This window comes from Numenius arquata, chromosome 2 (genome assembly GCF_964106895.1).
Source record: "Numenius arquata chromosome 2, bNumArq3.hap1.1, whole genome shotgun sequence".
Lineage (NCBI taxonomy): Eukaryota > Metazoa > Chordata > Aves > Charadriiformes > Scolopacidae > Numenius > Numenius arquata.
In genome coordinates, this window is record NC_133577.1 from 78634798 (window position 1) to 78659125 (window position 24328).

General features: G+C 41.7%; 1 protein-coding gene across 3 annotated transcripts in view; it reads left to right on the forward strand.

Moving 5' to 3' along the window:
• Positions 1–956: 956 nt before the first annotated feature.
• The window catches only part of PLBD1 (phospholipase B domain containing 1), a 42435-nt gene continuing 19063 nt past the window's right edge, over positions 957–24328 (forward strand). Inside the window, exons 1-4 of one of the 3 annotated variants that reach the window (XM_074168602.1) lie at positions 957–1130; positions 10311–10530; positions 17099–17182; positions 19139–19277. In XM_074168602.1, coding sequence (XP_074024703.1) covers positions 10490–10530; positions 17099–17182; positions 19139–19277 — 264 coding nt within the window. In that variant the 5' untranslated portion in view covers positions 957–1130; positions 10311–10489. Of the gene's footprint in view, positions 1131–1881; positions 1974–10310; positions 10531–17098; positions 17183–19138; positions 19278–24328 lie in introns of those variants that run through there. The other 2 variants (XM_074168600.1, XM_074168601.1) reach the window with 2 other exon arrangements.

The window sequence follows — 24328 nt, forward strand, 5'->3', positions numbered from 1 at the left end:
TCCTAGATACAAATTATTTTAGAGCAAATGTCTGCTGACACTGATTGAGACAATTAATTTAGTTTTTAGTAGCCCTTCTCTTTCCTGCATTCTTCAGATCATAAATTTCATATAATTCTTTGAAGATTAATAGTTACCTTAGCAATGAGTTGATGGACCCATTTTCTGGAAGGTTTGTTTTCTACATGGTTCTATCACTGCACATATCTGTCACCCATACATCACAATAAAATAAAATTTGACTTCCCTTTTTAAAAATTTGCTGCTAGTTTCTGGTTTGAATCTCTCAGATTCAATGTCTTACCACTGCACCTTGTTATCAAATATTAGATCAAAGAGGCCTCTACCATCAGAAATCTGTCAGTGAAGGTAAGTCATTTACCTCTTCTGCTTTTTTTTTTTTTAGCAGTGAAACATTATATTAAAAAACTAGTGTGAGATTTAATCTTGTTCTCCAAGTGGAAAGGATTTTCGCTGCACCATCACCATTTGAGCTTAACTCACACAAAAAAAATTTCTGTGACTCCCTGTGCTGGAAGCATGTAGAAGTGAATCTTTCCAAATATACAAAAAGAGCTTTGTAGCTTTGATCATATTCAGACTCCCCCCTTGTCTTCATCTCATTTTTGTCATGCATCCGCACTCTCCTCCTGTTTCAGCATTGTAAATTTGTGCACTCTATCCTAGTCTGCATGTCTGCCCAATTTCTGGCCAAAGCAAACACAGCATCCATTCACGATTAGACATTTAAGAGTTGTTTTTCACTGGGGAGTCAAAAAGAAAAAGTAACAGCACTGTGTTTTATCCTTATCTCTTAGTGAAAAGTAGCCCAGAACAAACCAGCGATGGGTATGGACGGATCCCTGTACCCGGCAGCAGTGTTATAGTGCTCTTACCCTGGGCTTGAGGCCAAGTCTTGCTATTTGGCCTGAACTGGCTGGCATGTGACCTTGTTATACGAGGCTATTACAGGCATCGGTATCAAATTTGAACTATCTTGAACAATTACCAAAACATAAAGTCCTAATAATGGCTGTTTAAGGACAGTGGTAGAAAAGCCAACACTACGGGAGAAGAAAAGGCAGCATCTCAAAATGATCTGAATCACAGGGCCAGAGGAAGACGCCTCAGTAAGTTGTCTCTATCTGTAAACCCTAAGAAAAGGTCCGTGCCTCACCTTTTCTGCTGGGACACGCGCAGCGGTTGTTCTCCTTGACAGGGCCAAAAGCTGCTCTGATGTAAAATCCACAGTTTGGTAAGACATCACCCAACTCCTGTTGCTTTACGGGGGGCCTTTGCTGATAAATCTTTGCCCCTTTTTGGTTCATCACCCTTGGCAAGCCCTGCGGCCCAGCAGGCGCCAGCTTGGGGCTCCCTCCTCACTGCCTCATGCCATTCGAGGCCGGCCAGCACGGTGCCGAGGCCCGACCTCAACCTGGAGCGAACCCCACATCCTGTCCAGGCCTTGGGGGGCTCCAAACGAGCGCCGGGGTCAAAAAAGCTGCCGGGGCCCTGGGCTCGCCGCCCAGCTTGACTTAATGCCTTCCCCTTCAGCTTCCGCCATTTGTGAGGGGGTGTGAGGCGGATGGGCCGGAGGGGCAGCCGGCAGCCCCGGACCCAACAGCGGCCTCGGCGCCTCTGCCGCGACGCCTTGGGCGGGAAACGCGGTGTGAAAAGCGGCCACCGCCACGGCCGGGCTCCCCCAAGGGCACATCCCGCACCCGAGAGAGGAAAGGGCGGCCGGTGCGGGGCCGAGAGGGCCACCCCCAGCACGGGGTGCCAGAGCCGGGGCGGGCGCCGGAGGAGGCGGGGGCAGCGGCGAGACCTGCCCTGAGCGGGGGAACTTTATTAAAGTCCCGCCGCCTCCCGGTGCCCAGAGGAGGCGCGGGGGAGCAGCGGCATGGCCCGGCTCGGTGGCGGCGTGTGCTGCTGCTGGCTCGTCCTCCTGTGGGCGGCGGCGGGGGGCCGAGCAGGTGAGGCGAGCGGGCAGGCGGGAGGCCGGCCCTGAGGGGGAAGGCAGGGGGGGCCTTGCCCCGGAGCCCCCTCGCCGGGGCGGGCGGAAGGGAAGGCAGGAAGAAAGGGAGTCAGACAGACAGCGGGTCTGCCCCCAGCCCCGGGGGTGCCAGGCGACCGGGAGGGGCTGTCCCGCCGGCGGAGCCCGGCCCGGGGCTTTGCCGCGGCTCCAGAGGAGGCAGCGCAGCTCGCCCGGGCCCTCCCCGGGGGACCCGCCGGGCTCCGCGCCTCGCCTTGGGCAGCTGCTCCTCGCTGCGTCTCCTCCCCGGCTGACTCCGGGGGGGGGGGGAAGGTCCCTCTTGCCGCCTTGGGAACGGGTGCGAGGCGGCGAGGTGCCTCGTTCCTCCGGCACCGCCGGGGCCGCGGCGGCGGTTAAGCCCCTCCAACACCCGGAGGGACCCTGCGGGCCGGGGAGGGGCCCGGCTGCCTCATGGGCTTGGTCGGAGAGCGCCTCATGGCCCGCCGGCCGGGGCGGGCTGGGCCCTGGTGCCTCGTGGGTGTTAAGTGCTGGCACCTCATTCCTGTGTGCTTTAAAAACACCTTCCCCCTTCCCGGAATGGGCGAGGGGAAGCAAACTAAGGGTTTAACAGGTGGGAAGCTGCCTTGAGCTCCCAGAGCTGCTGGTTTTTAATGTAATATGCCTGCACGGGAACCATTTAGGATGGACGCTTCGTTTTGGTGCTGTGGCCTTACAGAACGCTGCGACTTGCATCTTTAGCGGAGTTTTAGTGCTAACTTGTGGGTATAGGCCATCATCTGCTTTTCAGAATTTGTGCCTATGTATGATCTGATGTTTTCTGAGTAGATAATCTTGTGTTGCCATTAAAGTAGTTTCCCGATATCTGATGAACTTTTTGAACTTGTTTTCTCTGGTGCAAACACCACTTCATGTGAATTTTGTGGTCACAGTTGGTTTTTATCATATATTTGCATAATAAAGTTTTTCTGTCAAAGTTGTAAGGCCCCAATTAGGGTAATTCAAGAAGTGAAACTTCGTAACACTTTTGATCTTTCTCTGTTGACTGCTATAGCTTTTCTGTCTTTTGACTTTAGAGCTTTATTCATGTTGCAACTTCAGAGTCAGATTTGTATGCAAGCAGAATTTGGCAAATGCCGTAATGGCACGTTTTGCTGAGCTTCACAGTTTTCCATAGAGTCTTGGCTTCCTGCTTAAAAATTGAATTTCTGTTTCTGGTATGTTTGAGAGACATTGCGCCTGTGGACACAATGTAGTAGCTAACTATGTGCTAGAAAAGACTGCCAGTCAGGTACGAACATAGGATTTTTATTATTATTATTTTTCATTTCAAAGTATGAAGTGGCTTTACTAGCAACTGGAAGGATAGGGAAAGTAGTCACTAAAGGAGGGAATTTAAGAGGTACTGAGCAAGTGTGGAGTATGTGAAGGTGAAGCTGCCTCTGGGGGATCAGTAAAAGTTAGGGATAGACAGCAGCCATTTAGAGCAGAATGCCAGTGAGAGAATTCTGGATACCATTTGTACTGATGGTTATAGTAGGGTTGTCAGGGAGCAAATGTCAGCAGGAGAATATCTCCCTCTTCTGTTGTTTTCAATGAATATTGAAGGTCTTAAGGGCTGGATTCAGTGCTTATCTTCTAGGAAATTCCTAGGTAATTTATTAAGTGCCACAAAACAAGGAGAAATTAAGATAACTGTTGTTTTAATGTCCAAAGTGTTAGAAGCATCTCATTTTACCAACAATCCTACCTCATCTTGGAGACCTACTTTTCAAACCTTACATGAATTGGCAAAAGTGTTTAGGTACTGTATTAGCAGGACTGAAGAAAGCATCAACCGTGGATCATTCACAGGGGAGTGAAAGGAAGTTTAGGGTATAAAGTAGTTTCAGCTAATACCCGACCAATTCCTCACATCATAATTGAAGTACTGGTATAAAACTACTAAGTAGCAAATAAAAGTGCCTTTAGGCTATTTAATGGAGTAAACTTGGCCTTCAGCACTGTGAATTGTCTAGACTTTTTTTTTTTAAATTGGTTCATTGTTCTTTAGAACTTTGAACACCTGGAAGATTCTTCATCATACTGTTTGGAAACTCTTTCTAGAGAATGTTCTCTGTTAAAAATTGACTTGATTTTAGGGACTATGAGATTAGTGAAGCTACTTGTGAAATTATTATTTTTCCTTCATCTGTGGATGACCTGTACCGGGGACCTGTAACTGTTCTGGCAAGTTTTCTGCATCAGCTAAGCTTTGCTAGTAAGTATCCTTGGGAACATGAAAACCATACAAGACTCAAACTCTTAATTTATAGTTCACATTTGAATATTGCATCTCTCTCATGTAAGCACAAATCAGGGGATTAGGCTTCAAATAATGACAGGCTTGTTAGAGGCAAATTGAAAAATTACTTAGACCTGAAATGTATGAGGAAATAGGATGAATTAAGGCCAGTAGAACAGAACACACAAATAGCTTATATCCAAGCAGAACAAGAAAGCATTTACTCCTTTAATTGAAAATTATTGGGTTTCGTGTTAAGTTCTTGTGTGGCTTAAACTAATCTCTAAAGAAGTCCTGAAGTACTTACATTTGTTTTGTAATGGATTCCAATCATAACTGTATTTTGAAATCTCAATTGTACTTTAGAGGCATACAACCTTTAAAAACAGTTAAAAGGATGGTTCTAAAGTTTTTAATGGGAAAATAGGACAAACTCTATCAAATTACAAAATTGAACAGAATCAGGTGCTCCTTATTATGGTTGACCTGGAATATTTAAATGCTATACTGTGCAAATACAATCTTTACTACTGAACACTTAGCTGTAGGAGAGGCTATACTAAAAACAGGAAATGTGCAACTTTGTGCTAGGTTTTTTGTGTTTCTAAGTTGTACAAAACTGGTTTTCAGTCAAACAGTAGAGTGGTATCTTCCTTATTTAGTGGGAAGTGTATAGGTGGAATCTGTTAAGTTCATCTGAACACCTCTAGGAAAAAAAGCTTCACCTTTGAAAAGCCATAGCTGAAAATAAGCGTGTAAAATACAGATAAAAATTAGTAGTTAAGGAAGCCAGTGGTTTTTCTATAATTAGGAGATGCTCATAGTTGTTAACTTAATTTGGCTTCTTACATGCAATCTAACTGGTGTTTCATTGATTGTGAGTTAACTTGTTTCTCAGACTAAGGAAAAATATAAATATTAATTCTCACCCCTAAACCTTCTAGTTCTTTCATTTCAGTTCTGTTAATTTCTCTAATTAGAAAGTATAGTAGCCTATCTAGATATGTGTATGTTTTAAAAGCAACTTATAGTTGGGAAAGGATAAGGAAAAGCAGCTGTTGCATATTGCTGATCAAATTTTACTGGCATTCTTAAGATGTGTCAGGTATTATTTTTGTAGGTGTAATTTGTTTAATAAATATTAGTGGCAGTTATCAAATAGTTTGTTTGTTAGATGGTCTTGGGCCACCTTGCTGTACTGCTCTTTGTTTTTCTTCCTCGTGTTCTCTGTCTGTTCTGTTGTTTCATTGCAAGTTACTGCTATTCTTTCATGTTCTCTTCAGCATCTGATTTCTTCTTTTTTTCATCTTGCCTCAGTCCTTTCACTTAGTATTTCCTTTAATTGCTTTCTCTCTATTCTCACGAACACATACGTACTTCCACTCTCCCACTGCCACCAAATAAAAGACAAGCTCCACTTTTAACATAGCCTTGGCAATGCCTGTATTGGCTCAAAAAGGCAGAGAACAGATTTGGCATTTCAGCCTGAAAAGCAAGGGGGCTGCCACCACCTCCTAGCCATGTCTGAAATACCTTCGTTTTTTTTCTGTTATTTAGTGTATAGTTTTGGCAAAATGTAGATACTTCTCACTTGTTGAAGAAGTTCCAGCACTCTCCCAGCTACATCCTAGATCCTATTTCTGGATCTTTATTTGGCAGAAGCATTGGTGTATCTTTAAAAAGAGGCTGTTTGAGGAAAGGTTCCTCCCAGTCCCTACTGACTGCAGAAAGGAGAAGGATTACTTGTTTATTTCCAGGCTTGTTTTGTCATTGCACTTCTCCACTTCTGTCTCCCACCATACAGTGCACTGGTGGTTGTGGTAGAACTGGACATGGCTGATGCTATGCAGTTTTCCTGTCTGGCTGGCTGGTTGCAGAGAGGGGAATGGTGACTCCACTGACCTACCCTATCCCCAGGGATTTTGAGTCATTCATCGCAGTAAATAGTGTGCTTTGGCTTGATATTTAGGTTATTCTAAGCAGTGCTGTTATGGAATAGCCACAGATAATCACAGTCTTTTCTGCTTTTCGGAGTCCTGAGAGCAGGCAGTAGGCTGAAATAGTTGTCAGGCTTCTCAGCTACGTGCTGGGAAGTTTAGCTTCGACAATAACAGGATGATTTGTAGATTCATGGAGACACTATATTTGATTCGTATGTAAGAAGTCAGCAATACAACTGCTGGGATAAGACATGCTGGAGCCCCTGCCTCACCCCCCAAAAACAAATATAAAAATGCCAATGTTATCCAAGGGGAAGGTTCCTATTTTTGCAGAAGACATATGGGACTGTTTGGAAATGTGCAGTTGCTTCTTGTATATCTATATTCCATGTTATGCTTCAGTTCTAGATGGTTTTCTTGGCAAAGGTAGTGCTGCTAGTTTAGATGAATGCAGATTTAAATTGTAACAGACTGGGTGATGGCAAATGCTTTGATTATATTGTAGTGTAAGTGTACACGGATTTATAAGCTTGTAGTTTTAACTCCATTTGTAGCAAGATAAAGACTTACAATTATTATAATTTAGAAGGTATGTTTATATATATGCTTCTTGAAATAAGCATAGCAGTTTCATATGTAGGTATTTTAACACCTTAGACCAGGGCAATTAGATTTGCAGGAATGGACATAAAAATTAATGAGGTGAAATGGGACGATGAGTGAATGAGTTGGGGGGGAGGGGGAATCAGTAATGGGAAATGGTCTTTTCCAGCATCATTAAGTCACATCTATGACAGCTACCTTGATGCTGCTCCTCTAAAGGCCTCTCAAGGTTTGTTGCAAATTATCCTGTAATTTAATGTTTCCCTCTTCTCTCCCATCCTCTTCTAGTGCTGGTTTTCTTCAGCTTAAATTTGTCATAGAGTGAAGTTGGGGCAGGGCAAACTCCAAGGGTAATTTTAAAGTTTGTTCTGACTTTTGAAAATAGCTCTGCATGTTCATGCTCTGGCAGAGCATAAAACAAAGAAACAGCCTGCCGTGTTAGAATACCCGTGTCAGATCAGTCTGTCTGGCACCAGCATCAGTCGTCTTTTAACAAAATAAAGCAATGGCTATTTTGCTTTAGGCAGAAGAAAGTTTATTTGATATACCTATTTTGTCTGTGGGCACTAATAACAATACTCAGCTGCCTTGGTTCCTCTTGACTACTTGCCACCTCTCCACAGCCTACTGAAGAGATGGGAAGAAGATCATCTTTTCCCCTACTTTGTTCTTGCTCTTTTTACCCATTCCTCAGCTGTCCTTTTGTACTGGGCACACGGCCTGTTTGCCCTCTGCCCCACAATAGGCTTCTTGGTTGGAATCAGCCTTCCCCTTTACTACTGGACAGGCTAGTTGTCTTCTGCACCGACCTCTTGTGCCACTTCTTCACAGAACCTCCCTTTCCCTGACCTCTTTGCTTATTTAAGCTCCAGCTTTGTAAGATGGCCTTTGGCTCTCTTCAGGGATGACCCTTATCAGCCTGCTCTTCTTTTTATAGATTTTCAGTCTGACTGATTGCCATGTTTACCCTGAACCTAAAGTAGCAATTACTGCATGTATTACTAGAAGATAGTTAAAGAGACAACAGAAAACTAAGATTATAACTGCTTGAAGAGTTATCCAAAGTATGTCATGTCTCGGTCCTTTAAATAGCTTCAGTACCTGGCAGATGAAAAACATGTTTTTAAACACTGTGTTCCCAGTCCCTGAAATGACTTCATCTCTAAATAGATTCACGTAAAAACTTCTGTTCATAGAATGGAGCGGGGGAAAAAAACCAACAGTTCCTTCAGTACTAAAATTCTGTTCTTGCTAGTGCTTTTCCTGTTCACATGAGAAGTGTCTCTAGTACATTATGAAGACTGGCATAGTGTGTACTGGTACAAAGTCTAGCTGGAGGCCAGTGACTAGTGGTGCATGCCAGCAGTCGATGCTGTTCAGCATCTTCCTTAATGATCTGGGTGGTGGGGCAGAGTGTACCCTCAGCAAGCTTGCTGTTGACACAAAGCTGGGGGAAGTGGCTGATACACCAGAGGGCTGTGCTGCCGTTCAGAGAGACCTCAACAGGCTGGAGAAATGGAGTGACAGGAACCTCAGGCAGTTCAACAAAGGGAAGTGCCAAGTCCTGCACGTGGGGAGGAATAGCCTCATCTACCAGTATATGCTGAGGGATGGCTGTTTGGAAAGTAGTTTTGCAGAAAAGGGCCTGGGGGTCCTGGTGGACACCACACTGAATGTGAGCCAGCAATGTGCCATTATAGCATAAAAGGGTAACTATCCCCTGAGCTGCATGAGGAAGAGTGTTGCCAGCAGGTCGAGGGAGGTGATCCTTCCCCTCTGCTTAGTACTGGTAAGGCCATGCCTGGAGTGCTGGGTCCAGTTCTGGCCTCTCCAGTACAAGAGGGATGTAGATGTACTGGAGAGAGTATGGCAAAGGGCTACAAAGGTGATTAAGGGACTAGAGCATCTCTCACGTGAGGAATGGTTGGGAAAGCTGGGCCTGCTCTAGCTGGAGCGGAGAAGGTGCAAGGGGGAATCTCATCAATGTGTACTTGAAGGAAGGGTGTAAAGCAGGTGGATCCAGGATCTTTTCAGTGGTACCCAGGGATAGGACCAAAGGCAATGGGTACCAGCTGATACACAGGAGGTTCCCTTTGAACATCAGGAGGCACTTTTTTACTATGAGGGTGAGCAAGTACTGGCACAGGTTGCCCAGAGAGGTGGTGAAATTTCCATCTTTGTTAATACTTAGAAATGATCTGGATATGAGTCGTAGGCAGCTGGCTTTAGGTGACTGCTTGAGCAGGGGGATTGGACAAAATGACCTCCAGAGGTCCCTTCCAACTTCAGCCATATTGCTTTTTTAATGGTTCCTTTATCATAGCACGCATACTAAGTATTTTGTGTAAGATCATCCAGAATTAGATCTAGCTCTCTTATTTTGCAGCTGTTACAGGCATGATATACAAAATGAATTGTTGTGAGGAGTAGTAACCAAATTGTGATTTCTTGCTATAAACTGGCAGGACTAGTTGCCACACACTGGAGAAGGGTCAGGGGAATAAAAACACTGTGGGTTTCTCAGTAGTTGTAAGCGTTTGAGTTTAGCCCTTAAAACTTTTGAAATGTTTCTGGGAACTCTGATTCATGATTTTTGAACTCTTTTCACCTGCAATACTGTAGTAGTGATTTGATGAGTCACAAATAGAGATTTGATGTAGTCAGTCCCATTTTAGGGAAGGTTGAATTTGGGTTGTATGGTTTTTGGTTCTTTCTTTTTTCTTTTTTTTTTTTTTTTGGAAGCAGTTCACCTTGCTCTTTGGTCTTCAGCTCAGCATGATTAAAACCCAACTAATGAAGAGTGTTTCTTAAACAGCAGTCCAAGCAGAATTCTGAGCAGTCTAGTGCCCTTATTTCCTGTTCATTTCACACTTGGGATGGATTCTATTCCAGCTGGGTGATAGGGATTGTGTGTGTTAGAAAGGATTGCATACCTGTGGTGCTTTTGTCTTTAACCTTGTGATCCACTGAGTTCTAGTGCTCTTGTTGGGTCATGCCACCTCCAGGATTAGTAGCCCAGAAAGACAGTTTAGAAACTTTTGCTGCCTTTTCAGTCTTTAGGTGGAAAACCAAGTCAACAGTAGTTCATAATCCTTTGCAGTTGCTAAGGCATGCTGTGTTGTAAAGTTACGTTCCATAAGATTTGTACAGATTTTCTTCTGGGCCAGGTAAGGAAATACTTTTCTGAATTTTATGTCAACACTCAGCTGTGTTGGAGCTCTACATTGAAAGGGTTGTAGATAATTTCCAGAAGAGTACTGTGGGAATATTTATCTGGAAGCTTTTTGTCTTGGTAAAACTCCAGTTACTTCTCATGCCATTTTTCAGTATGTCAGCATTAGTGTTGCTCTCCATAGTAGAACTAAATCTGATGGAAAGCTATCAAATTAACTTTTTTAAATTGCCAAAATATTGTCTTGACATTTCAGTATTGGATAGGAAATACCTACTCATGTTTGCTTGTTTCCCTTGCTCCCTTTCTTCTCCACCATAGAAATCCGCTATGCAACTGTATACTGGAATAGAGCTGAAAAAACACTTCAGCTCAAGAATATACTGGACAGGAGTGGAGATGCCTATGGTTTCTACAACAACACTATACAGACAACAGGTTGGGGAGTTCTGGAGATCAGAGCAGGCTATGGCAGTCAGACCTTAAGCAATGAAGACATCATGTATGCAGCTGGCTTCTTGGAAGGCTATCTCACAGCTCCGTAAGTACCTCAGGAAGCAACTCAACTTACGACACTTCCAGTGGATTTCTGTACTCATGAGTTTTTTGTTTGTTTTTTTTTTCTTTCCCTTAATTCCCATCCATTAAACTAACCATACATTTTGCAGTGCTGTTCTTTTAATTAGTAGCAGGTGTGAAGTATAGCTTATTCATTGTGGGATCAAGATGTGCCCTCTCCTCCTCATCTTGCAGGCTCTCCTAACACCTTGGTGAGCTAGATAAGTGCTGTATCTACATTACTGATTAACTAATATAATCACAGAATAGTGCATGTGTAAGGAAGTGCATAAACCCTATGTTGTAAATAATTACAAAAGGGGTAGCAGGAAGAATAGTTATCTCCCTAGCCTATAGTTATGTGACTGACCAACAACTGATGAAACAATTGAGAGCAGATGGGGCAGGGAGAGATGTTGCTAGCACCGGCTGCAGGGCTTCCTTAAGTACCTCTTTCACCAAACTGTCAAGAAACTGCTGGGGAGCAGATGCTGAAACTTCACAGCATGAGGAGTTTAGCCTCTCTTGGACGAATTGGAAAAAAAAAATAAAGCTGATCTATTGATAGGCCTGAAAGCAGACTGGTGTGTGTCTAGAAGAGTCAGTGTACTCCTTAAAGACCTTTGAAGGGGAGATGAGAGGCTGAATCTCTCCCACAATGCAAGTCTGTGAAAACTGACAGAATTTTGTACTTATTATGAATCCAGAGCAGTTTTTTTTTTCTTCAAAAAAACCCCAAACAACCCCAAAAACAAGCCTTATTCTTTCCTTGACTAAGTTGGAAGATGGAATGGCCCTGTGACATACTAACAAGTAGGATATAGCTGGTGATATAGCTGAGAACATGGCATGTGGCTTGTTGTTGAACAAGCTCCACCTTTTTGTCTATCAACTTAGTCATAGGAGAAGAAAAATTCCCAAATTCTGATGCATGGCTGGGGAATAGTTGGGAGATGCTTGTGGTGAATGCAGTGATGCGAATTTGCCTTCACCAGCTCTGCTTCCAGAACACTAAAATACGTACCCATAGGCTGCATTGAACGGGCCAGCAGGGGAAGATGGTCTGTCCAGCAATTGGCAGATATGGCAGCTGGACAAGATGATATTAATCTAATTGAAGACATTTTAAGATCAGTTGAGGTTATGGATAGTTCTCTGATCATATGATATGTTAATGTGACTGTCTAGTAGACTTTGCTGGAGAGGCAGCTAGGTCTCTGGAGAGTATAAAGAAAACCCAATAAAGTAATATTTGTCAATAACAAAACACTTCTGAGGTAAAGAATAAAGGAATCCTAGAGTTCTGAGTGTACAGCCTGTACTGCAGGCAGGGAAGGAAATTAAGTACATGAGAGATCTGGATGTATGTTGTTGGATTATTTGGCATGAAAGGTTACTGTTATGTGCTATTCAGTCAGTTTATGTAAAATACGTATGGATCTGGGGATGCTACTATAACATTTAGGATATTGTTAAAATTGGATATGGCTCAACAGATCTTTTCACTAAAGCTTTACCTAGGTTTACTCATATCTAAGTGGTTATGCTTAAGCTTTTTCATACTACATAGAGAGCCCAGTCCATACTAAGCCCAGTTAGATGGCAAGTAATCTTCTAGCAGCAGCAACCTACACCCTGTTCCCCTTCTGCCTCTGCAGTAGATCTAGAAATCTTCCTGGTTGTGTTTTAAACAAACTTAAGTATATGCTCATTCCTTTAAACCTGGTTTGAACATGAAACAGTGTCTGCCAGGACTTTACCTGATATTTAAGTCTATGCTTGCAGGAGGGAGTTTTTCCCCTTTGTTTTTGCCATGGGTGTTCAGTGAAGATTCACATAAGTGAAAGTACTCACAAGTTGTTCCGCTCAAGGCTTTTTCCTTCTCTAGGTCAGGTGCTTTCTGAGGCTGGTTCCTAGCCCTAGCTGTTATGGTAGGGCTACTAGCTCCAGTACTGAGTGGCCCTTTGTGGAGAAGTGGATATAGCAGAAGTAGTAATGAACAGAGATCTGTTGCAGTCTGTGGCAGTGAAGTTGAGGGATTGTATCAACGTGGAAAAGTAGGGTTTGAGACTTTGGCTTTCAAGCAAAGTAGGAAACTCAACTGTTTTAAAGGAGTTTAAGTGTGAGAGTGGGTTAAGATGCGAAACCAGAAGTAGCCAAAGCCTTTTTTTTCTGAGGAAATATTTTGAGGAAATCCCCTGAGAAATCCTTTGACAGTGCAAAACCTGAAAATGTTTACCATCATTAAAACAACTATCAAATACTATACATACCCATCTGAATTTGGGGTTTGGCTATGTCTTTGCCCCATTGTACGTCTGTACCTGCAGTGGTAGCATATTTCTCACTGGGGGTTATGAACATAAGCTTTTTCTGTCAGGTCTATTTCAGATAAAGAGGGCTTCTCTTTGAAGCTAAGAACACCTATTGAAAATGCTGCAGTTTAGGAGCAGAGGTGAATTAGTGATGTACTCTCCTGACCCTTGAGAAGATGGAGAACCTGTTACTTCAGATTTCAGCTGTATGACCTTGGTGGTTTTTCATTCAGCAAACTGCAACTAATGAATTCTCTTATACAGTGTGTTTGCAATTTCCTGAACCACAGGAGTAGTGAGAACTTACTAAGTTTGCAGATGTTGAGATTGCTCTCAGAGCTCCATTTCTCCTTCTTTATCTTGTCTGGAGATTTACAGAATCCTAATTAACATGCAGGCAGATGTTCTTTCTTTGGAGCAATTACACAAGTCTTCTGAAGTAAAACCAGGAAACAGTATTTCCCAATCTGTAACTCTATTCCCGTCAGACCACCTGGCCCATTCAGCCTGTCTTCAGGGAAGCTCTCTAGCACCATTGTGACATCTTTTATGAGAACGGGTCTCTAAACGCTCTCGTTCTGCTTTTGCAGCGCCCACAGAAGCGGCACACACTTCAACCCTCCTTTTTAAAAACGTGGTAACAACAAGGAAGAGTGTAACGATGTGTTTGGTTGTGATGAAGGCTTTATTTACATCAACAGCCACTTAGCTACTGAAGATGCTTGTGTCACTTGCCTGTACAAGCACCACCTCGGGTGGCTCAGGCACAGCCTCCCAGTGTGAATACATTGGGTATGGCCTGGTAATTGAAGAGCCCTCTAGCACATTGCTACCTGTACCCTCAACAGCTCCAAGGTCTCCCAACTGTCTTACGTCTGTTTGTAGCAATGACTCCATGAAGTAGAAATGACCCAAGGTGGCTCCTTGCAGAAACCCTGAACTTCCACCAGGAAGAGCTCTGATGTGGTGCGTTATTGGGAAGGATGTGTTGCAAGCCTGATCCCAAGTTGAAGTACAGGTTCCTGCAGAAGGTGAGCAGGAGCTCCATCTTGACAGTGCCTACAATGTGGAGATCTCCAGGAATTCTCAGCTGACTCAGTTCTTGTATTGCACTTAAGGCATGAAGGAGGGTTTCTAGACAGAGCTAGGCCTCATGATGTAAGCAAAAGTGACAAAATATCTCTCCTAAAAGTGTATGCTTTGTCCTTAGTAGGAACCTAAGCAGAATGTAAGACAACCAGATTTAAAAACAAATAAACAAAAACCCTAAACCATGCTAGGACAGTTTTATCTCAGATTACTGGGGAGTAATTAATTTCAGCTCTAGCTATATAGGTCTGTGGTAGAAAAAGCAGTAACTACATTAGTCAGGCCTGTTTACCAGTGAGGGTAGAAACACAAGACCTTTTCTAGAGCATGATTCATCTTTCTAGTGTTGGCACCTGATTCAGATAGTAACTGTCTACTTTGAAAACACATAGTTAGGGATGGAATAAACCTAATTTTAGTGTCTGGAGATCAGACCTTTGTTTTTATCACCAGTCTCTCACTTCTCTGTAAGGTCCAGTCCTATCAGCCAGCCAAAGGTGTTTGCTCTGATTTTCTTGGGTATGAATTCTCTTCCCCCATTACAAACAGAAGTGTTAATGAGGCCTCACTTTACTTGGGGAATGGCAGAGCACATCCGAATCCGTGACGTTAAGCATATACTTCTAATGAGTTCCATCTGGGGCATGCCAGGTGCCTAAGAGCAGTATTTAAATTTGAAGCAACATTAATTGTACTCTTTTTTTCTGATATAACCCTAGCTGACCTGAGTCCTGTCATCTTCCTCTCTAATTTGAAGAAGCGAGGCTCTGCTTTGCTGTTTTTAGACTTTGAATTATGTCTCAGCTTTATAATTGCCTTGCGTTTGGCCTTAGATACAGTTGCAAAGCCTTACCTTACTATAATGATCCAATTTACTTCAGAGGGTAATACCCTTACAAAACATGCAAGCCACGCATGTAGAAGCTTTGTTAAAGCAAAAAAAAAAAATTAAACAGGGCAACTAGGGGGAAAATTCTCAACCTTGGGCATTTAAAAAAGACAAAAATCAATTCCAGGAATTGTATGTCCTCTGTTAGCATATGCAAGAAGGAAGGCTATTAAAGAAGCTGTTTTCAGTCCCCTGATGCTGAACTAACCCAGTAGCTACATCAGTCATCACAGCTTAAAGATACTACTAGTGTAGAATCTGCCTTGTGTTGCATAACCTTTGAGTGCAAAATGAAGAGAGAAGAGTTGGTGGTTGAACCTGGAAGCTTGTCCTGGCCTAGGCAGTGATTAAAGTAGTATCCTGGCTGTTTTTATTCTCCTCATCTGGTTCTCATCCCTAGAAGACCATCTGCCAGATGGATTGTCTTGTGCTATTTGCTCTTCCTCTCTAGTGCCACGGAAGTTCTGACTTGTAGTATGGAGTATGTTACACTATAATTCCCTTCCTAAAATTGCTTCAGATTTTTATTTGCCAGTTCTCTGTGACTGCAGGGCTGGAGGTTATTGATCTGTCTCTCTTCAACTTTCTTGTCCTCTTCAAGAAGTAGTTTGTGATTATGGCATGTAGTCTTGTGTTAAGTGGGAGACAGGAAATTCTAGAACTAAAATTGATACTATAGCTGCAGTTCTGTGAAAGGTGTAATGCGAAGCTGCTGAATGTTCCCCTCTTGCCCCAGTGCATCCCTCCGCAGATCCAAACCTCCAACTTGTGTCTGCTCTGGCAGTGATTGGGCCCTTTCATGCATCAGTTCAGTTACTAACACAGTAGAGAGCTTCCCTCTTGCACCACCTATGTTGCTTATCTGTCTACGTAACAACCTAATTCAAAGTACAAACTGCCAGAAAAATATATTCCTTTTTTTTTTTCCTGTCTTAGTGTTTTGCCTGAATGTAAGCCAACTATTAGATTCAGTAGTCAGAAAGGTACCAGAGCTGAGATAAATAGGCAGGGTCATGCAATCAAGTGCTTAAACAGCTGGGAATGGGGCAGGGGACAGAAAAAGAGGGAGAAGGTCAATGAATGATTCTCTAATTATCAGCAAACCATTCCGTCCTCTCTGGCTGTATTCTCAAATTATGTCCCGAGGGAAACTGGGAAGAGCTCCTGTCTGCATCCCTCTCTAAGGAAGTTATCCTCACGAGTTTTAGTACAGGGAATTGTCCTACTGGCACGTACTTTCCTTGAGGCTGGTATCTGTTTCTCAGTTCTGTTTTCTTTTTCTCAGCACTTGGTAGGAGCTAATTTTACTGATGACTGATGGAGTTCTACTAACTCCAGACCTCAGTGAAATAATTTTCTGCTGATTTCCACCTAGAACTAAATACTCCTTTCCCCTCCTCTTTTTTTTTTTTTTTTATTCAGTTACTGAAAAAAAAAAATTTGTTAAATTTGACCCGAATCATGAAATGATAGGAAAAAAAAAATTAACAGAATAAGGAAATCCAAAAGTTCTTTTTTGATTTGAATCAGACTATTACATTTGACCTAAAATGAAAGGGTGACGTTTTTGGGCTCCTGAGCAATTTTTGGCAGTTGATTTAATCTTGAAATGTCAAGTGCTTCACTTTAACAAACCAAACAAAAAACAGCCAATCAACCAACCAAAAGGACTCCTACAATTTTTGTTTCTATTAGTTAATGGGGACGAAACAGTTAACTGAATTCAGCAAAGAAAATCACAGTAATTTTGGTCCCTGTAAAGCTGAATCTGTTTAGGGCTGGCATGAGTGGGAATTTCTGTAGGAACACATAGGATCAACATATACATGTTTTAAAACAGAAAGAATTAGCTTAATTGATAAGGAAGTAACATGGTTAATGGTAAGTAAAACCTGCTAGATTTCAGGCTGAAATTCTCTCTTAGAACTGAATTAGCAAATTATATTCTCCTCACCTCTGTTTTATTGGTTCCAAGTAGAATAGCCCTCCAGTAAACTATTTTTGTTGTGACTTAATACCTGCTCAAACTGTACATTAATTTAACAAGGTCATTGATTTTAAGTTAAATTTCAACAATCCAATTGTGTTAACCTTTGCTGTTTGTCATGCATTAAAGTTATGAAGTAATTTCTTTGTTTATGAAGAGCTTATTTTGTGGACTGTAGTGCTTGTCTATCAACGCTTGTTGACCAATGGGTTGGTAAACAAAAGGAAGGGAAAAAGCAAAGGAATAACTTCTGCTACTCTTGTTCTTTCAGGCACATGTATGACCATGCTGCAAATATGTATCCGCAGTTAATTAAGAATCCCACCGTTCGAAGTGGAGTTCAGAATTTTATGGCGTATGTATTTAGTTACTAGAAAATAAATTATTCAAGACTTGGGGTTGAAGTGTGACAGAATCTTCAAGGGTTTTTTTATTCTTTTCCTTACAGGCTAAAGAAAATATATGCTTCCTTTCCCTCTGAATGCTGTTTCTTTTGCATGTGTGTGTGTATATATATATATACACATACACACACACATATATATATATAACTGCTGTTAGTAAAAAAAAAAATTCTAAACGTATATGAAGGGCTTATGCCCTTTCCTAATTCTGATTCTTTCAAAGAAATGTTTAAAACCATTGATACGAAGGGCTGTGGATAATGCCAATGAATTCTGAATGTCATTCTAGTCAAAATCCTTTCCTAAAAAGCTGATATTTTGAATGTTACACTGAATAGTGTGGTCTCTTGGCACCTTAATCTTTTTAGCACTGTGTATCCTTCCCTTCCTCTGTTAGGTTAGCATTTTGTTTATTCTACCACTGAGGTAAATTCTGTTCTAATCACAAAAGTCCTGATTCCCTTTTTTCTTCAGCTGTATAAATCAAAAGTAATTCTGCTCAAATAATGCAGCTACACTGGTGGGGAAACTACAAGTGGGAGAACAACCAGGCCTGGTACTGGGAAACTCAACTGTGATTACAGCTTCTTTAAATCTCCTTACACTTACGTTTTCTTCCATTACAAATACTTCTGTGAAACTTTGGTAATTTCTGGGAACTGTTTTTTCCATCTTTCTCTTGTCTTGTGCTTTGCACAAGGGGTTATATATCTGACTAATCCTGTTACTGGTGCACATGTGTAAGTTGATTTGTTTTAGCCTATCCAAAAAGAACAGAGGAAAAACCTTACTATCATTCTTCAGCTGTCCTTGTGAGAAAAAATGTGCTAGCTACCATATCAATGTGCATGGGGTGTTTTGTTTCCCAGAATGACTCAGCATAGCAGCTGTATCCCCCAATATGCATCGTTGGAGGATGGAGGAAATACTAGGTGGCCTTGTATAATTTTTTTTTTTTTTTTATATCCTAGACTCCTGCATTGCTGCTTTACATAATAGCAGTCTTGCAGTATGGGCTGCTGCATTGTCCTGAATGCTCTGACCATATCCCTGTTTTCTCTGACATAATTCTTGCATCTTGTTACTTCCAGAAAGCTAAATATGGCTGGTTTTGTCACCCATAGGCTGCTGGAGGAGTTTGCTTCCTTGCCGGGTTCATTCTCTCCATTTTTGCTGCTGTACATAGCGCTGGATGGATAGATACAGGAGGATGGACGAGGCTGGAATCTGGTCCAGACTTACTCTGACAACAGTGGTTCTTCTGTGGCACTTTGAGCACAGCAAAGGGAGGGAACTCTGGGAGATCCTTATAATGTTGGCTGCTCTTGCCCTAGGGTCTGTTCAGCTTGTGTTGCCTCATGCTCTAAACCTGGGTTATTTGGCTAGTAAGCTCTTGAGTGGATTTGGCACGTGGGATGGGTATGTTTGGCCTCCGACCTTTTCCTCAGAAGTGGATAGCAATGGTTCTTTGGCAGTGGTTGAGCACCATCAGCAGCATGCCTTCATTGCATTTGTATGTAGGGGAGAGGAATAGGTTCTTTAAATGACTTAAATAGGCATTTAAAAGGGAATGATTCATCTGACCTATCAAATTCTTGTTTCTCTTTACTGACCATAAGGGGATACTAGATCTAATGTAGCAGAGTCCCCCACAGAGGTGAAGTCCAATTCTTTCTTTGATACTGAAGTCTGGTAGAGGCTCACTGCCAGGGTAGGGTATGTTGCATGGATCTGAATGTGTACAGCCAGAGGATGTTACATTTACGTCTGCAGAACTTCCAAAGCATGATTTGCCTCAAAACACTAGGAAGGTTAGATCATCTGGCTCAGATTTGTCCCTTCCCTGCATTATCAATTATACTCTAAAACAAAACCAAGAAAACCCCAACCTGTTTGTTCCTCTGCAGGAAACAAGATCAATGGACAAGACAACAAATCAGAAATAATAAGGATGACCCCTTTTGGAGGCATGCTGGCTATATTATTGCACAGTTGGATGGTCTGTACATGGGAGCCCTCGAGTGGGCTAAACTACACAAACAAACAGTAAGATTACTGCGTCTCGTTTTCAGTAGCTGGGGTTGGGATGTCAGAGAACAAGGATGGGAGAAGGGGATCTGATATTTAAAAAAAGAAAAAAAAGAGGAGGATAACTAGTGGCAAGTACTCATTCTGAATGTCATGCTACAAATAACTTCAGTGGCTGTTCAGTGTAGATAATGTGACTGGGCGCTTGGGTCATGTCACCGCAGATCCTTTGCACTGGACTTGGAACCCTGGGGTGCTCACGTGCTGATTAGATTGGGGGTGGCTTTTGTATCCATGTGTGGATGTTGGAAGGACAGACACTTCTAAAGTACTTGCTGTTGTCACTTTACAGTTGTTATTGAGCAGATGACCTTGTAGGTGTAAAGAGTAGCTGCAATAGCATGAATCAGCGAGTAGGGAGTGTATTAAAGCTTTCATTCTTATTTCCAAGCATCAGATTTCAAATCTTAAAGGTTTCTCTGTTTTGGAGTATGTTTTATGTTGCTAAATGTCTTCTCTTTTTCTGTCTTCTAAGTCTTCCATTACAAATTATATGGTTGGTGCTGTGACAGGCCAAATGGGGATGGATTTTTTTGTTTTGTGTTTTTGTTGTTTTTTTTTTTTTTAAATTCAATTAGAATTGTGTTCCAGATCATCAGCTTGTGTGCAATAGCAAAGCTGCTTTAACTCCAGTAGAGCTATCGTAATTACAGTGCTGTCCTTAGTCTAACGTCTAATAGGTTTCTCAATGTGAGAGGGAGAACTTAAGTAATTACAGTTGACCCCTTTTATCTTGGTTTAACCATATCAAGAATTTAGAGAAGTTGGGAGTAATAAATAATAAACAGTTGGGTTCTAGTAAAATGCACAACTCTTTCTTGTATAGAACTTGCTTTGGAGCTTTCAGGAATGGAGAACTGTTTAAAATTAAAAGACTGTTCACAATAATGGAAAGATCCATCCTGATGGGCCTGAGTTACAGAGAAGATACTAAGAACCCTTGATTTTCTAAGAAAAGAACTCATTAATTCCCTGTCGTAAGACATGTATCTGAAGAGCCCTGCAAAGCTCATAAATTTTTTTGGCTGCTTCAGAATCCTTTAGATTCAGATGTGGAGAGGGGAAGGTGCTAGTTTGTGCCTGAGCTATTTCTTTATAATAGGCTTGTCCCACCTGCAGTATGTGTTCCCTCGTACTTACTTACTTAACTGTGTATTTGATACTAAAAAGCACTGACCTCTGAAGTGACAAAGTCATTCTTAATCCTCTGTGGGATCCATTCTGTATCCCAACAGCATGCCTATATAAAAATGGTGCATTTAATGACAGTTCAAATATGTGGTTCAGTCTGAAATATGTGTCCTCTATTTTTGAATTATATGCAGTGGACATATAGAGGTTTTTTCCCAAATGTGCCTGTAGCAGATGGTGGGATTTATTTTGACTCCTTCCAGTGCCATTCACAATTTTAGCTTTTAGCATTCTCACCTATGTTGGGATCATGTCTTTTTATTAAAAGCAAGAATTTTCCCCGTGTATTTATTTCTCACTTGAGATGGTGCTGCAGGTTCCTCTGTCTGCCAAAGCCGGGAAGTTAACATCAGTTCTCTTGCCTTCGAGTACAGCTTGGACAGCTGCTTTTGCACCTACGTGTTTGGTTTCCCTTGGCATCAACATGGTACCTGACAGCTCTGCAAAACTACATGCAATTCACTTTGTTGGGTACCATGGTACTTTTCAAATACTTTGGGGAGATTAGGCTGCAACGGTGCTACTTGTGTACATATTTACTGCTGTTAGGATCCCTTTCAGGAAATGAAGAGCTTGAAGACTGTTGCTCTGAGTTTGCACAGAGAATAAAAGCAGGTGCAGATGCAATATTACTGACTAGTATTCTAGCTTTGGCACATCCACTTACCTGAGAATTAACCCAGCTTGTGTAAACTGTTGTCACTTAAAAGAAATAAACTAAACTAAAACCCAAGCAAATAAAAAACCTCCAGAAGACCAACAGTATCTTCCTTCTCCCTTGTGATTGAAGAACATCTGCCCTCCAAAGAGGCTGTTTTTCAACTTTGCTCTTGCAGTACGTAGTACAAGCATGTTAAAAAGGTTCTTTTATTTCATCCCTTAGATTGTTAGTAAGTAGAATGTTTGGCAAATAAATTCAGCTAATAGATGACTTTTTTTTTTTCCTTATTTCAAAGTATTATACTTTGGTTCCATTCATCCAGTATTGTTTTGATCTTTCTTTAGGCAACAACTGCAGTAGCGAGTATTTACTATTTCCGTTACTCATTTCTCTCCTTAGAAAATAATCAAACTTGTTACTGGAAGCCCTCACAACAAGTTCTGCATGTTTTTAAAAGCAAATCTCATTCCTGTTGGATGTTTTCCTTAGTTCTTTGAGAGTCTCTTCTTCCCTCTTTCCTTTGGTAGATAATATTTTGTTTCATTGAAAAAAATAATCTGTTCTATATGTGTATTGTCTCTAGGATTATTATCATCGGGAACAAGTTCATCTTTTGATCTCTAGTGGTGCAGTAGTCTGCGTTCATGGTGGTAATGAACATCAAAAATATTGAGAGTATCTCATGTGTGGGTTGTGTGGTGGTTTTATTTTCTGTTTTTATCACACACACCCCACAAAACCAAACCAAAACCCACCACAAACCAAAAAAACCTGAACCAAATCCCAACATGTGACAGGCTGTATTTTGTTGCCTCAGTTCTAACTCTAGTGGGAAAAACTATGCATGCTTCTAAATACAGTTGATTACTCTGTAATTACTCCTTATGTGCAAAGAGTAATTTTGCCCCCTATGTCCTAAGCTTCAAAGAAGGCTAAACACTGCAGAGGAAAGGTTGGGAAGTCTTACTTTTCCCTCTAACTTCCAAAAGATCAGAGAGATGGGGAAGAGAAAGAGAGGAGGAGATAGATTTCAGAGTTCTTACATTCCTTCCCCCCTTGCAATGAATGCTTGTACATGGACAAAATGCTCTCCTGAGCACTAAGAACTTCGTTGGTTGACAAAGATAGGTCAAAAGATGGAGAAAAGGGACTGTTTACAAAGTCTATGGATTTCAACACTGAGCACTGGCCAAAGTTTAACAAAATTGTTCCCTTTTCAGGAGAATGGAAACAAGCTGTATCAATAGCTAATCTTTTAATCTTGCATGTTTCATGTGTCAGGGTTTCATATCAGCATTACACATACCTTTTCAAACTTGCAAGTAGTTGGAGTCTTACATTTGGTGGATTAGTTGATGTGCACCTATTTGAAGAAAAATGAAAAGATCTGACTTTCCATTGTTGTGTACGATGCCTGGTAGTTTGAAGCTATGCCAAATCCACACAGTGCTTAAATGATAGTTTGATTATGTGCACACAGGCCACTCTGAAGTGTTCAATTTTCTTTTCTCCCCTAAACTTAAGGTCTACTTCACTTGAATATTGTAGAACCATTGTGTCTACCACAAATAACCAGTCCCTACTACAGAAAGAAAATTTGTTTTGTACTCTGAACTGTTTGATAGCAGTACTAGTATTTTTTTTTTTATTCCTACATGTATGAAGTATATGCTTTGGAGTGTACTGTTCTAAACTTTTTTATTAATTACATGAAGTAATTAATTCCTGCAGGTCTGTTTTGGGTAGGTGCTTCCATTGAGACCTGCTTGAAGGCAATGTATATTGTAAACTTCTGTAGTTTGAATATAATATTCACAGGTATCAGTAAGAATGATGTCAAAATCTGAATACATTTTCATGCTAAAGTGTGACATAATTCCATCTGGTTTAGCAACATTTTATATCCAGTAAACAAACCCAGCCCTTTTTTCAAGACAATTTCTGAAGGAGGGGCACTCAAAGAACATTAAGCCTTTTCATCTGCCTAATGCTCTAGCAACGCTGTGATTAATCTTGGGCTTGTCTACACAGGGAAATTACTCTTGAATAAGGTGGTGTCAGAGTTTTAAGCAGTACAATGATTCTAGGACAGCTCTCTACTTGTGCTTCCTCATTTTGTATCGAGAATGCTCACACATGGGGAAGTTACTGGGAAACAATTGTTACAGAATAACATCTATTTTCATGTCCCATGTAGACAAGCCTTTAAGGTCGGTTCTCTCCTTTCTGCTTCCCTTTCTAAGTTTATTTCTCCTTACAGCTGATGTAACTCAAAGTCAATTTGAGTATTTTGGCTTTTTTGCTATTCAGGATGGTACCCTTAGAGGAGGAGCAACACATTCTAGCAAAAGGACTTTTTCTCTTGTTGTGGCTATACCACCTCTCCGCTTGTCAATTTAGCTCATTCATTCACTCTTCTTAAGGATGCAAACCATGCACGCAAGGAGTTTTCCTGACATTGCTGCGTGAGATGGGAGAAGGTGATTACAAAAGATTGTAACATGCCCTATATTATCCACTTGTTATGATGCACGCTTTTTTGGTCTAATTCTTGCTGGTGGACGTGGATTAAACTCCTCATAGAGAAGACCTCTGCATATATCCTGGAAATCAGCTGTAGTAATTCCCAAACTGGGGCTCTTGGCCACTCCTGAAATTCCCAGATTTAGCCTGCATTGCAGACAACGACCAGGTCTTCTGTTTGAGTGCACCAATTTGCTGAGGCTCCAGCAAAGCTCTGCGTGCTGTGCTTTTGTGATGTCGGTGGGCGTCAGACAAACTTCAACACAAAGCCAGGTTTATCCAAGCAGAGCAATGAGTTCTTGGAAGTAAACTGGAACCAAACTTGCTTGCCACTCAAAAAAGGAATGAAAACAGAACCATAGTGGGTACTTAACAACCTAGTTCCTCTTCTACTTCTCTGGTATTTTGGCTGGCTTTGGGAGCTTGCAGCCTAGTCTGACCCAGTGGAGCCTAGGAATTTACGTAACCTTTGCTTCTTTCCTTGAGTGGGTCTTTATTCTGGCTGTCTGGCCACCTTTCTGCGCATATACTTCTGATTGCTTCCTTGCCTAGAACCTTTGACTAGTTTGAATGGACCTCCTGGTAGTTAATGAATTTTTGATTTGAAATGACTGTAAGATAACACATAAATGTG